The 16,369-nt window shown below is 44.9% G+C and overlaps 1 protein-coding gene across 3 annotated transcripts in view; it reads left to right on the top strand.

Moving 5' to 3' along the window:
• Window positions 1–16,369, top strand: part of CPVL (carboxypeptidase vitellogenic like) — a 130,197-nt gene that overhangs the window by 34,353 nt on the left and 79,475 nt on the right. For all 3 annotated transcript variants that reach the window (XM_059171455.1, XM_059171456.1, XM_059171457.1), the window contains exons 4-6: window positions 13,280–13,394; window positions 14,383–14,441; window positions 16,145–16,224. In XM_059171455.1, coding sequence (XP_059027438.1) covers window positions 13,280–13,394; window positions 14,383–14,441; window positions 16,145–16,224 — 254 coding nt within the window. The remainder of the gene's footprint in view (window positions 1–13,279; window positions 13,395–14,382; window positions 14,442–16,144; window positions 16,225–16,369) is intronic.

The following is a 16,369-nucleotide window of genomic DNA, read 5'->3' as shown; positions in this document are numbered from 1 at the left end:
CATGGCCTTTGCTGAAGTGGGCCGTGTAGTTGTGGATGGGAGGAGGCACATAAGAACTGGTGAAGAATTCCAGATGCTTTTTGGTTGGCCTCATAGTAATCTTCAGGCTGTCACCCAGTGTGGGTGCGTAGAGCACAGAGTTAAAGGAGAAAACTCACACTCAAAGTTGTATGGGTACCATGTTGGGACCCAAGTGCCCTCCAGACTCCTGCTCCTGCCTCCCACTAGTGGAACCCAACTGGAAACCAGAGGGGGTGAGAGTCCAGTTCTTGGAGCTCGGTCTACCAGGGCACAGAGCAGAGGAGAGAACAGATCTTCAGAAGCAGTGATGGAAACATACAAATATCCAAGACAACTGTCTTAAACAGAATCAATATAAAGGAAGCCTAGCAATATGAGCACATTCTAACAGGTAGAAATTGTTCGTGTGTGTGTTCTTGGAATCTCTTAACTTTATGCCTTTCATAAACCACACTATGCATGTGCATTTTTGATGTTACACCTTTTAATATCATATCATTGAATACAGGCATTTGTCACGAACCCCTTTGTATTAGTTCTCTATTGCGGCTGTCCAGATTACCACAAACTTGGTGGTTTAAACGTTGCAAACTTTTATTTCATGGTTCTGCAGGTCAAAAGTCTGACATAGGCCTCACTGAGCTCAAATTAAGGTGTTGGCAGATCTATGGTCCTGCTGGAGGCTCTCAGGGAAGATCTGTTTCCTTGCCTTTTGCATTATCTAGAGGCTGCTCACACTCCTCGCCTTGTGGCTCCTTCCTCCATCTTCACAGCCTGCACTGGCAAGCAGGCTCACTCCTCACATGGCGTCACCCTGGCCGATGGCACGTTCATGTGACCTTCTCTGGCTCTTGTCCTCTGCTGCCCTCTTTTACATCTAAGGACCCTCGTGATAGCATTGGGTCTACTGGATAACCCAGGGTAATCTCCATATCATAAGGTCAGTTGACTAGTGACCCCAAATCCTGTCAGCTACCTTAATTCCTAGTCACCATGTGGCTTAACCTATTCACAGAATCTGGGGATTTGGACGTGGACCCCTTTGGAAGGAGGGCCCTGATTCTGTGCCAAATGGATACTTGAAGAATTTGTCTAGATTTGTGATTCTTGATATATTCTCTCTCAGTGAGTCTCACAGTTTATTGTGTATAAGAATTATCTCCAAATTCCCTCCAGAGACTCTGACTTGTAAAGTGGGAGAGGCCAGCAAGTTATAGAATTACCGGGTGGACTATACCTGAGAAGCCCTGGTTCCAGCCTACAGGCCACTGTCCTGTTTTTAGTGCTCCTGGACCCAAAGTGATCCACACCCCTTTATCCCGAGAAAAACATCTCCTTCAGCTAAACTGGTACACAAGGGGGTGGTGTATTGTCCCATGCACCCATCTGAGCGAGGACTGGAACATGGGCCTAATGTGGCCTATGGGGTCAGCTTTCTCCATCCTGCTCGATGTTCCTCTAAGGCCTGCTGGGGCTCCGTCTCCCCTGAGCTCTCTGACTCCCTGAACCCCGAGAAATCCCATTTCCTACTTTCTCTTCTGCTTCAGTGGCTGTTTCTGATACCAAGAAGTTCCCCATTGTCTTCTGCATGTTGAAACTCCAATAGTAATAACCCAGATTTGTGAAAACAGGAATTAATGGTGAGGGAAGTGGTCGAATGAAAACAAAACAAAGACTCAAATCATTTCTTCTCTTGCCTCTGAGCAGGGGTATGGTTTCCTCTAGAACGTGGGTGGTGCAGCAGGATTGGAAAGCCAGTCAGGGAAATGGGCTTAGATTCTGTGCCCTCTTCTGGTTGCCAGACTGACATCCGAGCTCTCACTGCATTAAACAGTGACAGGGCTGCTGGGGTTTTCCCCTGCCCCGCCTCTGCTTAATTAACTGAAGACCTACCTCTGCATCCCCTGGCCACGTGATGCTCTTTGGGGCCCAGGACTATAGCCCGAAACCTGCTCTAAGATGATCCCAGAAGACATAAACTCGAGGCTGTAGCATCAGGAAAGAAGATGCTCGAGGACAGTGTGTTCTATTGGAAGTGACAGGCTCAGCTTCAGGGGAGAAACAGGCAGGCTGAAAAGATGGTACCCTGACAACTGTCAGCATGGGGCAGCCAGGATAGACGGTTCTGAGCCCTCCTTACCCAGGGAGCCCCCAAGCAGCACTGGCATCCAGGGCCCCAGAGCAACCATTCTTGCCAAGCCCAGGGCTGTAAATAATGAAACAGGCCATTTGAGGGGAAGTAGAGAAAGCAAATGAGAAGGAAAAGCGGTGATCAGATCACCCAGACGGGGGAAGAGTTCCTTTTATTTGGCAGAAAGATTAGTTCATTTCCTGCCACGGGGAAGCAGCTGAGATTATCATCAGGAGAGAAATGACCCTTTACAAAAATTGAAGGTAGAGAAAATAAGAGATCCAGGAAGGATGCCACCTTGTCATATCCTCTGAATATTTTGGCGGGGGTGGGGGGGGATGCTGTTTCTCAAATTAGTTTTGTCTTCCTGTTATTTCTGCAAGACTCCCCTGTTATTGTGTACAGATCGGAGGGTGATGGATACTAGAGCTGGGAATTGGTGTGCAGTGGGGACACAATATGCAAGAGAAATAACAGGCATTTTTTTTCATGGGATAAGAAGTATAATGAAGCCAATAAAAATGTCACAATTTTAATGACTGTTGTTAATTGAACATTGACTATGTGCTAAGCACTGTGCATTTTCTTATTTAATCCTTACAATAACCACATGAAGAAGGAATTATTATCCTTGTTTAATAGATGAAGAGGACTATAGAGATTAAATAATTAGCCCCCAACGGCCCAACTAGAAATTGGCAGAACCTGGATTTAAAACTAGGCCTCCGATGGAGAAAGCTTTGTTCTTGATCACTGTACGTTGATCCTGAGAAAACTGGCCATGGTTTTCTCATGGTGCTAGATTGCATCATTAGCATTATATCTCTTGAGTTAGTCAAGTTTGTCTAAATCCTTGGCTTCCGTGTGCCAAATGTGAGGCTCGGATACCGTCTTGACAAAAGTTTTGAGACAAATGAGAGAATGTGGGAAAGCCTCAGATTGGCACCTGACACGTAGTAAGTAGAACTTCTATTGCTATTATCTCATTATCATCGTGTTTATCATTATTAGTTTTCCTGTTATTAATACAAATACTGAGCAGAACTAAACTGGTCACGATGTAGGAGATTAAAGAGGCAGAGACCAGGAGGTCATTCCAAATCAGAAGTCGCCGAATGCCGGCAAAGCGTGTGGATTCATTGCTACTGGGTGAAAAAATTACAAAGTGACACTGGGGTTTTCCAAATTTAAGAAGATAGAAAGGTGTAGAGATTATTCTTTTTACAATTAGAATTCTTCCCTCTGGAGAAAGATACCCTGTATTTGAATTTGTCTCGTAGATATGGGAATATAGATAATTTGTTGGATAGTCTGCCTCAAATATTACGGAACCCAAACCAGAGACCTTGAGAGTTAGGCCTATGCCCCTCTGCTAAGGGCCCCATCTTGCTCCTCAGGCCAAGAGAGTGGCTAGGATTCCTGGAATTTGAGCATCTGGTGACTGAGGAAGATCAATATCATATTGAGGAGTCAGCAAGGCTGGGACAGGGTGAGGTAGGCAGACTCCAAGAGTGACCTTGGTTTCTAGACAGGCTTCTGCCATATTGAATCAAGGCTGGCCCGAGTGAGCAATGCACTATAGAAGAAGCGATGGTGGGTGACTTCCAAGGCTACTCTCAAGGGCAGGATACTTCTGCCTTGGTCTCTTGGATCACTCACGCCGGGGGAAGCCAGAGGCCATTGGGAGGACACTGACACAACCGTGTGGGCATATCCCTAGGGAGAGAAAGTCCTCTCCCACCAGATAGCACCAACGTTGGACGATGTTCATCCATCCCAGTCAGAGGACTACAGTCCTGGCTGATACCTTAACTGTAATTTCATGAGACACTCTGAGCCAGAACCATCCAGCCAGACATCCCCAAATTCCTGACCCACCGAAAGCATGGGAGAAGGATTGATTCCTGTTATTTTAAGGCACATGCTGTATAGAATTAAATAACTACTAGAGCCTCTTCTATGTACTTCTGGGCTGTGGCTGTGATATCTTCTGACCACTGGAACTAGCTCCAAATTCTATCCTTTTACTTGCTCCAAGGTAACAGCTACAGATATTTTTTCTGCATAGCAAGCATGATATTAAGCTTTGTCAGTAGAGGGTGCTGGAGGGACACTGCAGGAGGACGTTGGCTTCTCTTCCTGTTCCCTTGTCCTGCCTTGTGCTTTCTCTTGGCCCTGCTATTCCGTCTATCAGCAGTGTGTGTGGAGGGACATCCACGAGTGCCCTGCTCTGGCTGGGCTCCTAGACCATGAAGACCCTCAGCAAGCTTATAGTCCTGGTTCTGTCCCAGTGACCACCCGGCTGCAGCTCCCTCAACATGGATGCCATATATCCCAGTACATCCTATACTTTCCAGGGAGCTGGTTCCCTAAGTTCCCTAAACCGCCTCTGGCATTACATCCCCACTTTTGCCCAGCAGTGAGTGGATGGGATGCCCATGGTGGATGGGGACCAGGACCCATACTGGAACTTGTAACACAATTAAAGGTCAAAGATATCATGTAAAAAAAACAAACAAACAAAAAACTAATTTAAAGATGGGAAAATTTAAAAATTAAAATTACTATGTGGCTTCTGTCTTTTGATTGGATCTCAATTAATAGAGCCAACCCATTCTTTATTTTAATTAATTAATTAATTAATTAATTAGAGTGACTATGTGTTTGTGGTAGGGAGTGGGGGCCGAGGAGAGGGAGAGAGAGAATCTTAAGCAAGCTCCATGCAGGGCATGGGCTTGATCTCATGACCCTGAGATCATGACTTGAGTTGAAATCAAGAGTTAGATGCTTAACCAACTGAGACACCCAGGCATCCCTAGGCAAGCCATTCTAAATCCTTCTCTCCCGCCCAGAGACACCAAAGGCAGAAAGTGGGGTCAACTGGAAAGGCATCAGGAGCCCCAGCAGCCAGTCTTTCTGTCATTGCCTTATTCTGTCCAAGACCGGAGGATTGCTCATCTCTGCTTCCTTCTGCTATTTTGGCAGATCAACGTGCTTTGTTTCTCCAGGTATCTGGAGGAAGATGGCTACCCTACAGTTTCTCGCTTTACCTGTCCTCGAACCTTGCAATCAACAGACATCAAATAGCACTTCTGCTCAGGGCAGATGTGACTGCCCTACTTGGGGTCAGGTGTTCTTTCTTAGTCCAACCAGCTAAAAGCTGAGAGTGCAGTTTCATGTGATATAAACATGGGTAATGGGAAACAGAAAGTCCATTCTTAGAGAAGGGGTGTGGTCTGAACGGATCTCTTAAAATATGTCTGCCCCAAAAGGCTGCAGACCCATTAGTCGTAGAGCAAAGATTTGGAGGTCACAGGCATGTGTCTTCGGACTTGCACAGTTTATCTTCTCTTTACTATTATTGTACTTATGGCATCAGAGAGCTGGAAAAATAGAATGTTGTTGAGACCAAACAAGAAGAAAGCAGCTAAAAATGATAAATTATGGATCATTCCATCCATAGAAGTATTCGAACTGGAGAAACTTTTATGTGCCTAATTTCACATGGAGAAGAGAGTGAGTAACTTCTCCAGCCACTTCTCTGTTTGCATCAAGAATGGGAAAGTCAGGCCTGCCTTTATCTAATAACCATCCCACACCCCACTTCATTCTAAATCCCACCTTTCTGGCAGAAGGCACCAATAGAGAAGTCATAACTACCTCATGAAGGAATGGGAGCCAAGGACAAAGGTTAGGAAGGAGAAAGGTAGAGAAGATGCTGGTGGAGTGTAAGTTGGCTCAGACTGGTGAGATGATTCCAAGCTCAAGGAGAGTCAGTGTGAGCTTGGTAGTGATGTAAGGACTCAGAACAGAAAAAGTGTTTGGGAGAGTTCGTTTTCCGTGTGACGGTGCAGGGGCAACAATCAAAGTAAAGGAAGATTTAGCAAGAAGTCAGCACCAACCACTGTAAGTAAAGCTCAAAAAACACATTAGTCTTAAGCAGGTTGTATATAAGTGTAGAACTTAAATGGTACTAGTTAGCTAGTTAACAATTCTAGTCACAAAACCAGTTGCTTTAAATAACAGAACCCTAAAAAAAATAATAATAATAAATAAATAAATAACAAAACCCTGCTTTGATTAAACCATTAGCGTAGCGCTTAAGTATCAACTGACCTGGGATCTGTGTGGCAAAATGGGAGTCCATTCAAACCTACTTGGGGGAATTTCAAGACATTTACGTGGGGTACTAATGACTTCAATTAGGACAGAACACATTACTTAAACCAAGCAAATGATCAGCCTCTGCATATAGAAGTGTGAAGGGAGCTTTAATTAATTTACTAATTGCACTTCTCATCTTAAGCAGTATCATTGATTTGGGTCTGTTAGTGGTTCAGTTGCTGTTTTCTCTTACAAAGTATGGGGTGGGTCAGGGGGAGAGTGGGGGTGGCTAGAATATGTACCTGGCCCTGGGTGTTGGCAGGCAATGTTGCCCTAATACTTGCTGAGATACCTGATGCCTTAGGGTCACTCCAGTTTGTCTTCTGTATAAAATGCAATCAAGTTACTGCAGAGTACCAAAATTGGCAAGCCTTTAGTGCCACTTCCAGGAACTCACTGCTTTCAGGGATATGTGTAAAGCTTTCTACTAACCTTCTACTAAGGTTATCTCTACCAGGAAATACAGGGGAGGGCTTGGGAGGACAGAATGGAAGGTGGGTATGGTTTGATGAGGAGCAGGGTGAAAAGGAGGACCCAGTACTATGGGACACCATCCATGGAGAGCATGTCTGCATGGGGAGAAATAGGGCAGGACGATTTGCTTTCATTAGTGTTCACATAGATTCCTTTGTGCTCACTTAGAAGCAAGGAGGAAAGAAGAAACTGGGTGTTTCTTTTTTTGTGTTTTTTGTTTTGTTTTGTTTTTAAGATTTTATTTATTTATTTGAGAGAGAGAGAGAGAGTGTGAGAGGGAACATAAGCAGGGAGAGTGGCAGAGGGAGAAATGGGCTCAATCCCAGGACCCTGGGGTTCTGATCTGAGCCAAAGACAGACGCTTGATGACTGAGCCACCCGGGGGGCCGAAACTGGGTGTTTCTAAGACTCCTTTTATGTCTAAAACGCCAAACCAAATGAATGAGTTTGACTTACTTGGACTGAGAATCGATTAAGACATAGGGTAGATATGTTCACCATCATTATGAATAAAAATTGGAACATGCTAATGTGAGACATTTTGAAACTTCCATCTGTAGGGATTCTGAAAAACTAAATAAATATCCTGCTTCCTTTGGGACTTCACATTCTGGAAGACCCTGAGGAAAGAGTGTCCAAGTTCATGAATTGGCCACCAGGGGTCACCAGGAGAATTTCAAGGGCTTCTGAGGCAAAACCCTGATTTCTTGCTCACCAACAAAAGGTGCAGGTTTGTGGGACCTGTATGCCCACACTCTTCTGTTGGTAGAGAGACTTCTCACTTAACTATGTATGACTCTCCGTGGCCTTTCTCTTATATTTAGAATTTCTTTGTCCCTTTTTTTTTTTTTTTTACAGACATCACAAGTAGGTAGAGGGGGAGGGGGAGGGAGGAGGCAGGCCCCCTGCCGAGCAGAGAGCCCGATGTGGGGCTCGATGCGGGGCTCGATGTGGGGCTGGATGCGGGGCTCGATCCCAGGACCATGGGATCATGACCCGAGCCAAAGGCAGAGGCTTTAACCCACTGAGCCACCCAGGCGCCCCTCTTTGTCCCTTCTTCATCCTCAGGTCCTACTACACTGCTTGGACCTATAAGAACATTAACAGATTTTGTTTTCTTTTTAGTTAAATGTATAAATGCTTATCAGTAGGGGATCACTCATCTTTCAGGTCTTAGCTCAAATGTTAGTCCCTCACCAGATGCCGCCTATAAGTGTTGGTCTAATGACTTTCCCTTGCTCTCTCACATTACCCACTTATTTAATTACTTACTTATTACCCATCTTCCAACCTCACTAGAGAAATAATCGGAGCTAACATTTATTTTTTTATTTTTATTTTTTTTTAAAGATTTTATTTATTTATTTGACAGAGAGAGATCACAAGTAGGCAGAGAGGCAGGCAGAGAGAGAGAGAGGAGGAAGCAGGCTCCCCGCTGAGCAGAGAGCCCGATGCGGGACTCGATCCCAGGACCCTGAGATCATGACCCGAGCCGAAGGCAGCGGCTTAACCCACTGAGCCACCCAGGTGCCCCCGGAGCTAACATTTAAATAGATGTACCAGGCACTGTTCTAAGTGCTGTGCATATATTAACTCTTTGAAACTTTACCACAGCCATATAACATAGGCATTATTATTTTCAAACAGAGGACACTGAGATGCAGAGAAGTTAAGCAACTTACCCAAGGACACACAGCTGTAAATTAAGGTAGTTAGAATTCAAACCTTGGCAGTCTGGTGCATGAATCCATGCTCTTCACCATTGAGTATCGTACTTGTCTATGAGTGGGAGCTGGTCCGCATCCCCAGCCTCCAAACAGTGCCTTTCAGTGTTGTAGGTTGTATGTGTTAATAGGTTGTGGTAAATTCAGAATGCCACACTGTTTCATAAAATGATCATATGTACTGTTATGAAAAGATTTTCGTAATATGCCAAGTGACTCTAGCAAATATAGGATATTACATATGGCCAGGTCCTATTTTCAGGAAAAAAAAAGGTATTTACACACATGGCATATATGACATCTACAAAATATTTATATATGTATGTGTTGGGGGGTTGTTAGAGAAAAATCTGGAAGATTAAGCCTCTCCATGATCATTTCTGGGGCCATGAGCAGTGGAGTAACGGGGATTTTTTTAATACCTCCTTTAAAAAACTATTAGTTAATGGGGTGCCTAGGTGGCTCAGTGGGTTGAGCCTCTGCGTTCAACTCAGGTCATGATCCCGGGGTCCTGGGATCGAGCCCCACATGGGGCTCTCTGCTCAGCGGGGAGTCTGCTTCCCTGTCTCTCTGCCTACTTGTGATTTCTGTCTGCCAAATAAATAAATAAAATCTTTAAAAAAACTATTAGTTAAGAATAAGTGCTTTTTTAAAATAACATGACAAGTTTTAAGGAAAATTTCTAAAACTTTTGGCAAAAATAAATGCCCTTTTTCTCTTGTTCCATACACTCTTGAATTATAGCTTCAAAATAATAAATACTTCGAAAGCCCTGGCCTTTGTAAATCTATAAACGAATTAGACCAATTGTTTCTTACTTCATTTGAGCTGAAGTTTTGCAATGTGGTTTTGTTCAGGATGTCTTCATTTACTTCTTTTCTTTCCTAACTTGGGGGTGGAGAGCAAGAGAGGGCTGCATTCTGACAATTGAGAACTAAAGGGATCACCCTGTGAATTAGCACATAATAACTTTATGCCAGTACTACTGATGTAGTTATTATTTTATGTATGACAACAGGATGTCATTTCATATGACAGAAGTCTATGTTCTGTGGTAAAACTAACTCTTGGGATTTTAGCACTGAATATGTAAACCTGTATTTTCCAGCATCTGACTTTTGCATTTCATTCCAAATAAGGGCAGTCAGTATTCCTTCACAGGTTAGTGGGTGTATCAAAGTAGAAAGATGTGTGCATGGCATTTTCTTGAAAAAAGGGCTTCTTTAGGGGTTGTTGAGCTCATTCACCAACTTGAGGAAAGTACATTTGAGGAGCAAGGTCAGCTGAGGTTGAAGGTGTGTGTGCTGATCGCTTATTATTGAAGCATTCCAAGAATGCAGTGTCGGGTGCTTCAAAGTTGCATAATAAAGATGTTTGGCACCGATGCGTTTGACTTCACTTTGTAGTGTGGCCTCTCAGGGTCAGACTATTTTTCTGAGAGCCCAGAGGTCCCATCATTGTGCCAGGTCACAGGAAGGGACATGAAAAGCGAGGGGGGAGGATAGGGCAGAGACCAGAGGGCCCCGGGCACCCGGGAGGACAAACTTCCTTTGCCCTCACAGATTCTCATCCCTGCTTCCACCTCAGAACCACATGGGGGGCTTTCAAAAACATCTATGCCTGCCTCACCCCAGGCCAGTTGATTTCGAATCACTGGGCTTTGGGCCTAGGCAGCAGTTTTTTTACAAAGCTTACTTTACTGGCTGGCCAAGATTGAGAACCACTGGCTCCCATGTACCACACCGTGGCTTCTAGAAGCTCCTGTGTGCATTGGGAAGGAAGTGGAGGCTGGGCGTCCATTGGCCTGGGTGGACTCCCTATATCTCACGTCCCTGGGGAGGCTGGAATGGCTCTCATTGAGATCTGTTGCTTCTCCACCTCTACCACATTCCCCTGTTGCAGGGATACAAGTGGAAGGTGGTCCTAGTGCGTGGTATTGAAGAGCAAGTTGGAGGGTCTGAGGGGAGCTAAAAATCACCGATTCAAACAAAGCCCCATGGTGGGGGTCAGGCAGGTTAGGGTGGAGCTGGTTCTATTTATTCCAGCAGAGTCTGCAGTATCTTTTCATGATGCAGTTCCTCAGGCCTGTGAGGTGGGCCTTGTTGCCATTTGATGGATAAGGAAACTGGACTGGAAGGAGCGGAGGGCCGGGATCCCACACCTGTTTTGTGGCCAAGTAGAACCAGAATCTGTGTGGCTAAAAATCCAGGGCAAACCCTTCCTCCCCCGCAGCAGCCTTAGAAAGCTGCCTATGATCATGGTATTTCCTGCTTCAAATTATACAAGTCCCTAGTTCTCTTGAATTCTTGATGGACATTTGCGACCCTTGTGGCAAGGGGTCTAACTAGTGAAAAACCAAGCAGGAAGATACCAGCCAAAGGAGCAAGGAAAAACACCCAACAACCCCTTTTTCCTCTTCTCTCATTTGTAGATCGTTTACATTAAAAGCATCTATAAATTCATAGTGTTTATTATAGAAATAGCTAACGTGTTCAGAACACGCTCTCTGTGCCACTCACTACACTTGGAAGAGTAGATTTGAGTCCTCCCATCAACCCAATGGCATAAGTACCATTATTTTTTTTCATAAGTACTGTTATTGACCCCTGTTTTACAGATGAGGAAACTGAGGTTCAGAGAGCTTACACAACTTGCTTAAAGCCACACAGCTGGTGGACAATAAAGCCCAGATTTGAATCCAGTTTGGGGCAAAGGGCTCACACACTTATCCGTTATACCAGGCTAACTCTTAGAGTTCCTATCTGAGTTCCCAGTCTGACTCTGGGCTCCTACGTTTTCTACCTGTTTGTTTAACTGTAATAATTGCTAACAATTATTGAGCCTTTATCAGACACTAGGCATTGTTCCAAGGGCTTTACAAATGTTATCTCATTTAATTCCTTGATGCTAGAGAATGGACCCCAAGGTAGCCCCCCCCCCCCCCATAGAGAGGCTCCTGTCCAGCTTACAGCTGGTCTTACCACCACCCCTCTTTCTGCAAGGTCCCCTTATCCCCTTTCTGAAGCTGCTCAAGGACTATATCAGACTTCTGGTGACTGGAGAAGAGAAATCCTTCTCCCCATCTGTTCTCACGGCTAGCACCCTGTGCTCGGCTCTTCTCCGAGGTGCTTGGCGATGGTGTCCCAGATTGCCTCCCCTTGAGTCGGTCTGCCTCTGCCCACACCTTCTCACATCGTCCATGTGGACGCACCTAGGCCACTCAGACCTTTGGATGAAGCACCATTTAGTGTCTGTGGGGCTTGGCTAAGCAAGGGGTTGCAGCATTTCCTTCTGAGCTGAAGCAGTGAGATCCTTGCTTGCTAAGCATGGCTGACTGAACATCCAATGAGCCACGACACCCAGTGAGTGCTCGCTGTCACATCCAACTGTGAGCCTCTCCGTAGCCACTTTGAGCTCCTTCCAGATGGCCCTGGAGGACTCACTGAGGACCAGCTGGCCTGTCTTCACCGCTCTCACACCCAGCTCTCTTCTGTGGTGAGGATTTTCCCCTCCCGTGTCCCTCTGCCTGTGGCGTCATTCCCTGGCTCCTCTTATGGCTGGATGGTCCTAGAACTCAGGTCTCATTCAGCTCAGGGTCTCACTGAGTCCTTCCATGATGACTTGTGTTTTAAGGAAGCACTATTCTTTTCTGCCCTCACCCTCTCTCTCTCTCTCTTTTAAAGTATTTTATTTATTTGTAAGAGAGAGAGAGAGAGAGAGCACAAGCAGGGGGAGCAGCAGGCAGAAGGGGAAGCAGGCTCCCCACTGAGCAAGGAGCCTGATGTGGGGCTCAGTCCCAGGACCCCTGACTGAGATTATGATCTGAGCTAAAGGCACCCACTGAGCCTCCCAGGCACCCCCTCACCCACTCCCTTAACATCACCTTTATTTCTTTTCTACAATTCTTAATCATCGGGTTTGTTCCTTTACTTATGATCTATATTTCCCATGAAAACGTAAGCTGGAAGAGATCAAGTGGGGTTTTATTTGTTTGTTTCACTCACTGCCCTGCTAAGTAGCTACTTCCAGCATGCTGTTCGACCCATACGAGGTGCTCAATAAATATATAAAGAAATAAGAAAAAAGAAAGAACCTCTGGCATGGAGGTTGATGGTATTGACTACTGCCAAAAGCTCATTTTTGTCATCCCAACCCTGCCAATGACCTTTTCTTTCTTACTTCTTTCCTGTCTGCTCAATCAGTTTGCACCTTGCCTGGGGTTTTGTTGCAGCTGTTTGCATTGGCTAAACTGCTCCAGGCCTGTGTACTTCTTCTCGGGTCCCTCGTGTTGAAGGAAATGGCTGCTGTCCTTGTGAATATCCTTTTAGTGAATCCAGTCAGAAAAGCCCTCTGGGCTCCCGGTGAAACGAGTAGACCGTCACTGAGGAGGAAGGATTCTTTGCTGTGCCTCTGTGGGAATATGTTGGTCCAATGCAAGTTGAAACAGCTAAAAAAAAATACAAGCATGCCCTAGGCTGTATAAAAGGGGCATACAAAGGCAAAGGTTCTATATTCGGTGGGTTTCCTGGCTCTTAGCAGGAAAAGACTGAACTGAGCCAAATAGATACTGGCATTATGCGGCAAATACTAACTCAAGGCAAGAGATGAGCAGTACTTTGCTTGTGAGGGAGAGCAGTCACTGGGGTCTGGGAAGGCTTTGGGAGATACAGGCGAGGCAGCGAACGATGCAGGATCTGGTTAAGTTTGCCTGAGTGTGTTCTTTTGCTTAGTACTCTGTGGTCACTGGCTTCTTTGACCCCTTTAGGTGGACCCCGAGGTTGCTCCAGTGGCCCTCTGGCTGCAGGGAGGGCCCGGAGGTTCATCCATGTTTGGACTCTTTGTGGAACACGGGCCTTATTTTGTCACAAGCAACCTGACCTGTAAGTATTGCGTGGACTCTGTTTTCCTATGGAGAGGTTTTCACCTGAACCTTATATCTGCTCCAGAAAAAATTTCAGGTGTGCTTGGAACCACAAGGAAAAGCATAATAGTTTTAGATGACAAAAGCATAGCTCTCTGGCGATGTCTATCTAAGAAGTAAGAGCCATCAGGGTGAGTGTCCTGGCTGGGCTGCTTTCTCCCTTGAAATTTGGGTGATAAGTTCTAAGCTATTTTCCTGCAGTCTGCTGCCGACTCAAGTAATCGGGGCTTGTGAAAACAGTTGGTTTCTATTACTCTTTGGATGAGCTCTTTTGCATGAGACCAATGGGTAGATTTATATCCCTAATTACACAGACTGAACACTGTAGGGTTCAGTTGCATAAATGATCAGCTATCCTGGAAGCAAGATGCTGTGGGTGGGGGCGGGGCCAGAGGAAGGAGTGGAGGAGCCACATCTGGCTGTCACCCCAGTTTACCTCCATCTCATTTTTTTGGGGGGGGTGGGGGAGAACGTTTACTTTTCCTGGGTCAGAATTTGGAGGGTGACCCATCCTGTGATTCAGGTATAAAAGGCATGTCTGCCAGTTCTTTTGGAGTTGTTCTCTTTGGTATTGGCCAGGAGGAAGAGGATTCAGAAGGATTAGATGTTAAGAAGGGTTGATTGGATCAGACAGATGGGTTTATATTATATATTGTTGATGAGTTTTTCCACAGAGCCAGTTGCACAGGGTCTTGTTTCCAAACTTCATCCTAGAAAAGCATGTAGAAACACTCTGGGTTCAGGAAAAGTGAAGAAGATGAGAGGAGAAGGAAAAGGTACTAGTGTCTGTTCCCCACTGTGAGAGTAGGAAGCAATGTCAGAGGGACACCGGAAGTTCATTGATAGGATGGGGACAGGTGGGCTTGTTTGGCTCCTGAGCAAAGCTGTGCCCTAGGTGGGGTGCCTTGTTGAAGACCCAGTCTCAAACCTCTTCTCTGTTTTGCTAGTGCGTCCCAGAGACTTTCCTTGGACCATCACACTTTCCATGCTTTACGTTGACAATCCAGTGAGTATCTGATGGCCTTATGAAATGTCAATGTGGGCCTCTCCTGTCTTTTTTCTTTTTATAAAATACATTTAAGAAATGGGTGGGGGGATGGAGATTTAGGGTTGTTTTTGTTTGTTTGTTTGTTTGTTTGTTTTTCTGTTTGTTTTTTTTTGTTTTTTGGGTTTTTTTTTTGTTTTTGTTTTTGTTTTGCTTTTTGAAATAGAATTTAATCTATTAAAACACATCGTTGGGATTTAGTTTTTCTAACTTAAATCTTAGTTTGGGAATTTTGCTTGCTACCTTTTCTCGTCTCATTTTTAATCTTACAAAATGTCCTGTTCAGTACATTCTACCATCCACGATAAGGGATTAATTTCTTTCCACTGATGCTATGGCTTTCCCATATTGTGGGTCATTATATAGTATTATATATAGTATTAGAATTTCTAATCTTTCCAACAGAGTTCTAGATCTAAAAAGTCAAAAACTGGTCTATCTCATTTAGCACAGTGAGCCTCATCTCCGAACAGAAGTGGAATTCTCGGAAGTTCTTCGGAAGTTGATTCCAATAAACATCAAAATAGGAGAGTAACTTTAGGGTCAGCTTCTGCTGCAGGAGTATCTTTACCCCCTAATTTCTCTGATTTCTCTCACTTCCCACATGGTTCAAAGAGAAAACAGATAAATAGGGAGAAAAAGGAAACCAACGTAGCCATTTACCCACCTTTCGCACCAAGTTTGACAGCCTCTTTCCTAGTCTATAGCTGCATGTTTATATTTCACAAGCTGAATGAAGTGTCCTGTTGCCTTGTGCGTTTTGGGAAAACAAAAACAAAAATACTTATACATCCCTTATACAAACTATTAACACAAAAATCAGTGGTAGTTTCTTCTTAATTTTACAACTTAGCTGTCTAGGAATTTCTAGGTATTAGGAAATTAGTTTAAAACTAATCTTTATTTTAAAACCTACCAACTGAAGATGAAGGGACTTAGTGGCCATGGTTCTCACCAATGAAAAATCAAAACTCTCTCTCTCTCTTTCTCTTTTATCTCTAGCCTAGAGAGTTCCTTCTTGTTAGGACAAAGCAAAGCACTCTCCAGGTTTCAGAGAGGAGACAATTTTGGTCCTTTTGATACTGTGATGGGGGCCAGGAACGGTGAATTCCTCCCCCTTAAATCAACATCTGGCAGGGTCCCCATGGTAGAAACAGGACAGCTCAGCCACTGACCCCAGGGTAGAGTTTTGTACTTTTTTTTTTTTTTTTTTAAGAGAGAGAGAGCAAGATGGAGGGGTGGTGGAGGGGCAGAGGGAGAGGGAGAGAGAGCCTTCTAAACAGACACTTCACTGAGCACAGAGCCTGACAATGGGTCTTGATCTCATGATCCTATGATCACAACCTGAGCCGAAACCAAGAGTTGGACGCTCAACCGACTGAGCCACCCAGGTGCCCCATGCTGAGATTTCATTTGGGCTTGGAGGAGGGGAAGGGGAAAAGGTGAAATGCAGCATCCTGTGAGGGTGGCTAAAGGCACACAGGCTAGAGGCAATGCAGCATCCTTCTGTGAGGGTGGCTAAAGGCACACAGGTTAGAGGCAAAAATCCAAGGTCAGAGGCTTGGCATCTGGAATAAGGTTGATTTCCTTCCTGTGGGGTGTCTCCCGGAGGGCTCTGAGGCTTGTGCTTCTGTGTCACACCTGCATATTCATTTCACCTTCAGGTGGGCACAGGCTTCAGTTTCACTGACGACCCCCAGGGATATGCAGTCAATGAGGATGATGTCGCCCGGAATTTATACAGGTAAAAGGAGACCTGGTTCCCTCTTGACCTTCTTAAGACCAAAACTGTTTCTATTTTCATAGGGAAATCCATCCAATAGTGTAAGTATTACTGATTGGTCCTTGTGGTCTAATTCTTCAGGACATTTTAAGAATACTTTCACGTG

Source organism: Mustela lutreola, chromosome 4 (genome assembly GCF_030435805.1).
Source record: "Mustela lutreola isolate mMusLut2 chromosome 4, mMusLut2.pri, whole genome shotgun sequence".
Taxonomy (NCBI): Eukaryota; Metazoa; Chordata; class Mammalia; order Carnivora; family Mustelidae; genus Mustela; species Mustela lutreola.
This window is presented reverse-complemented; position numbering and strand designations above follow the sequence as displayed.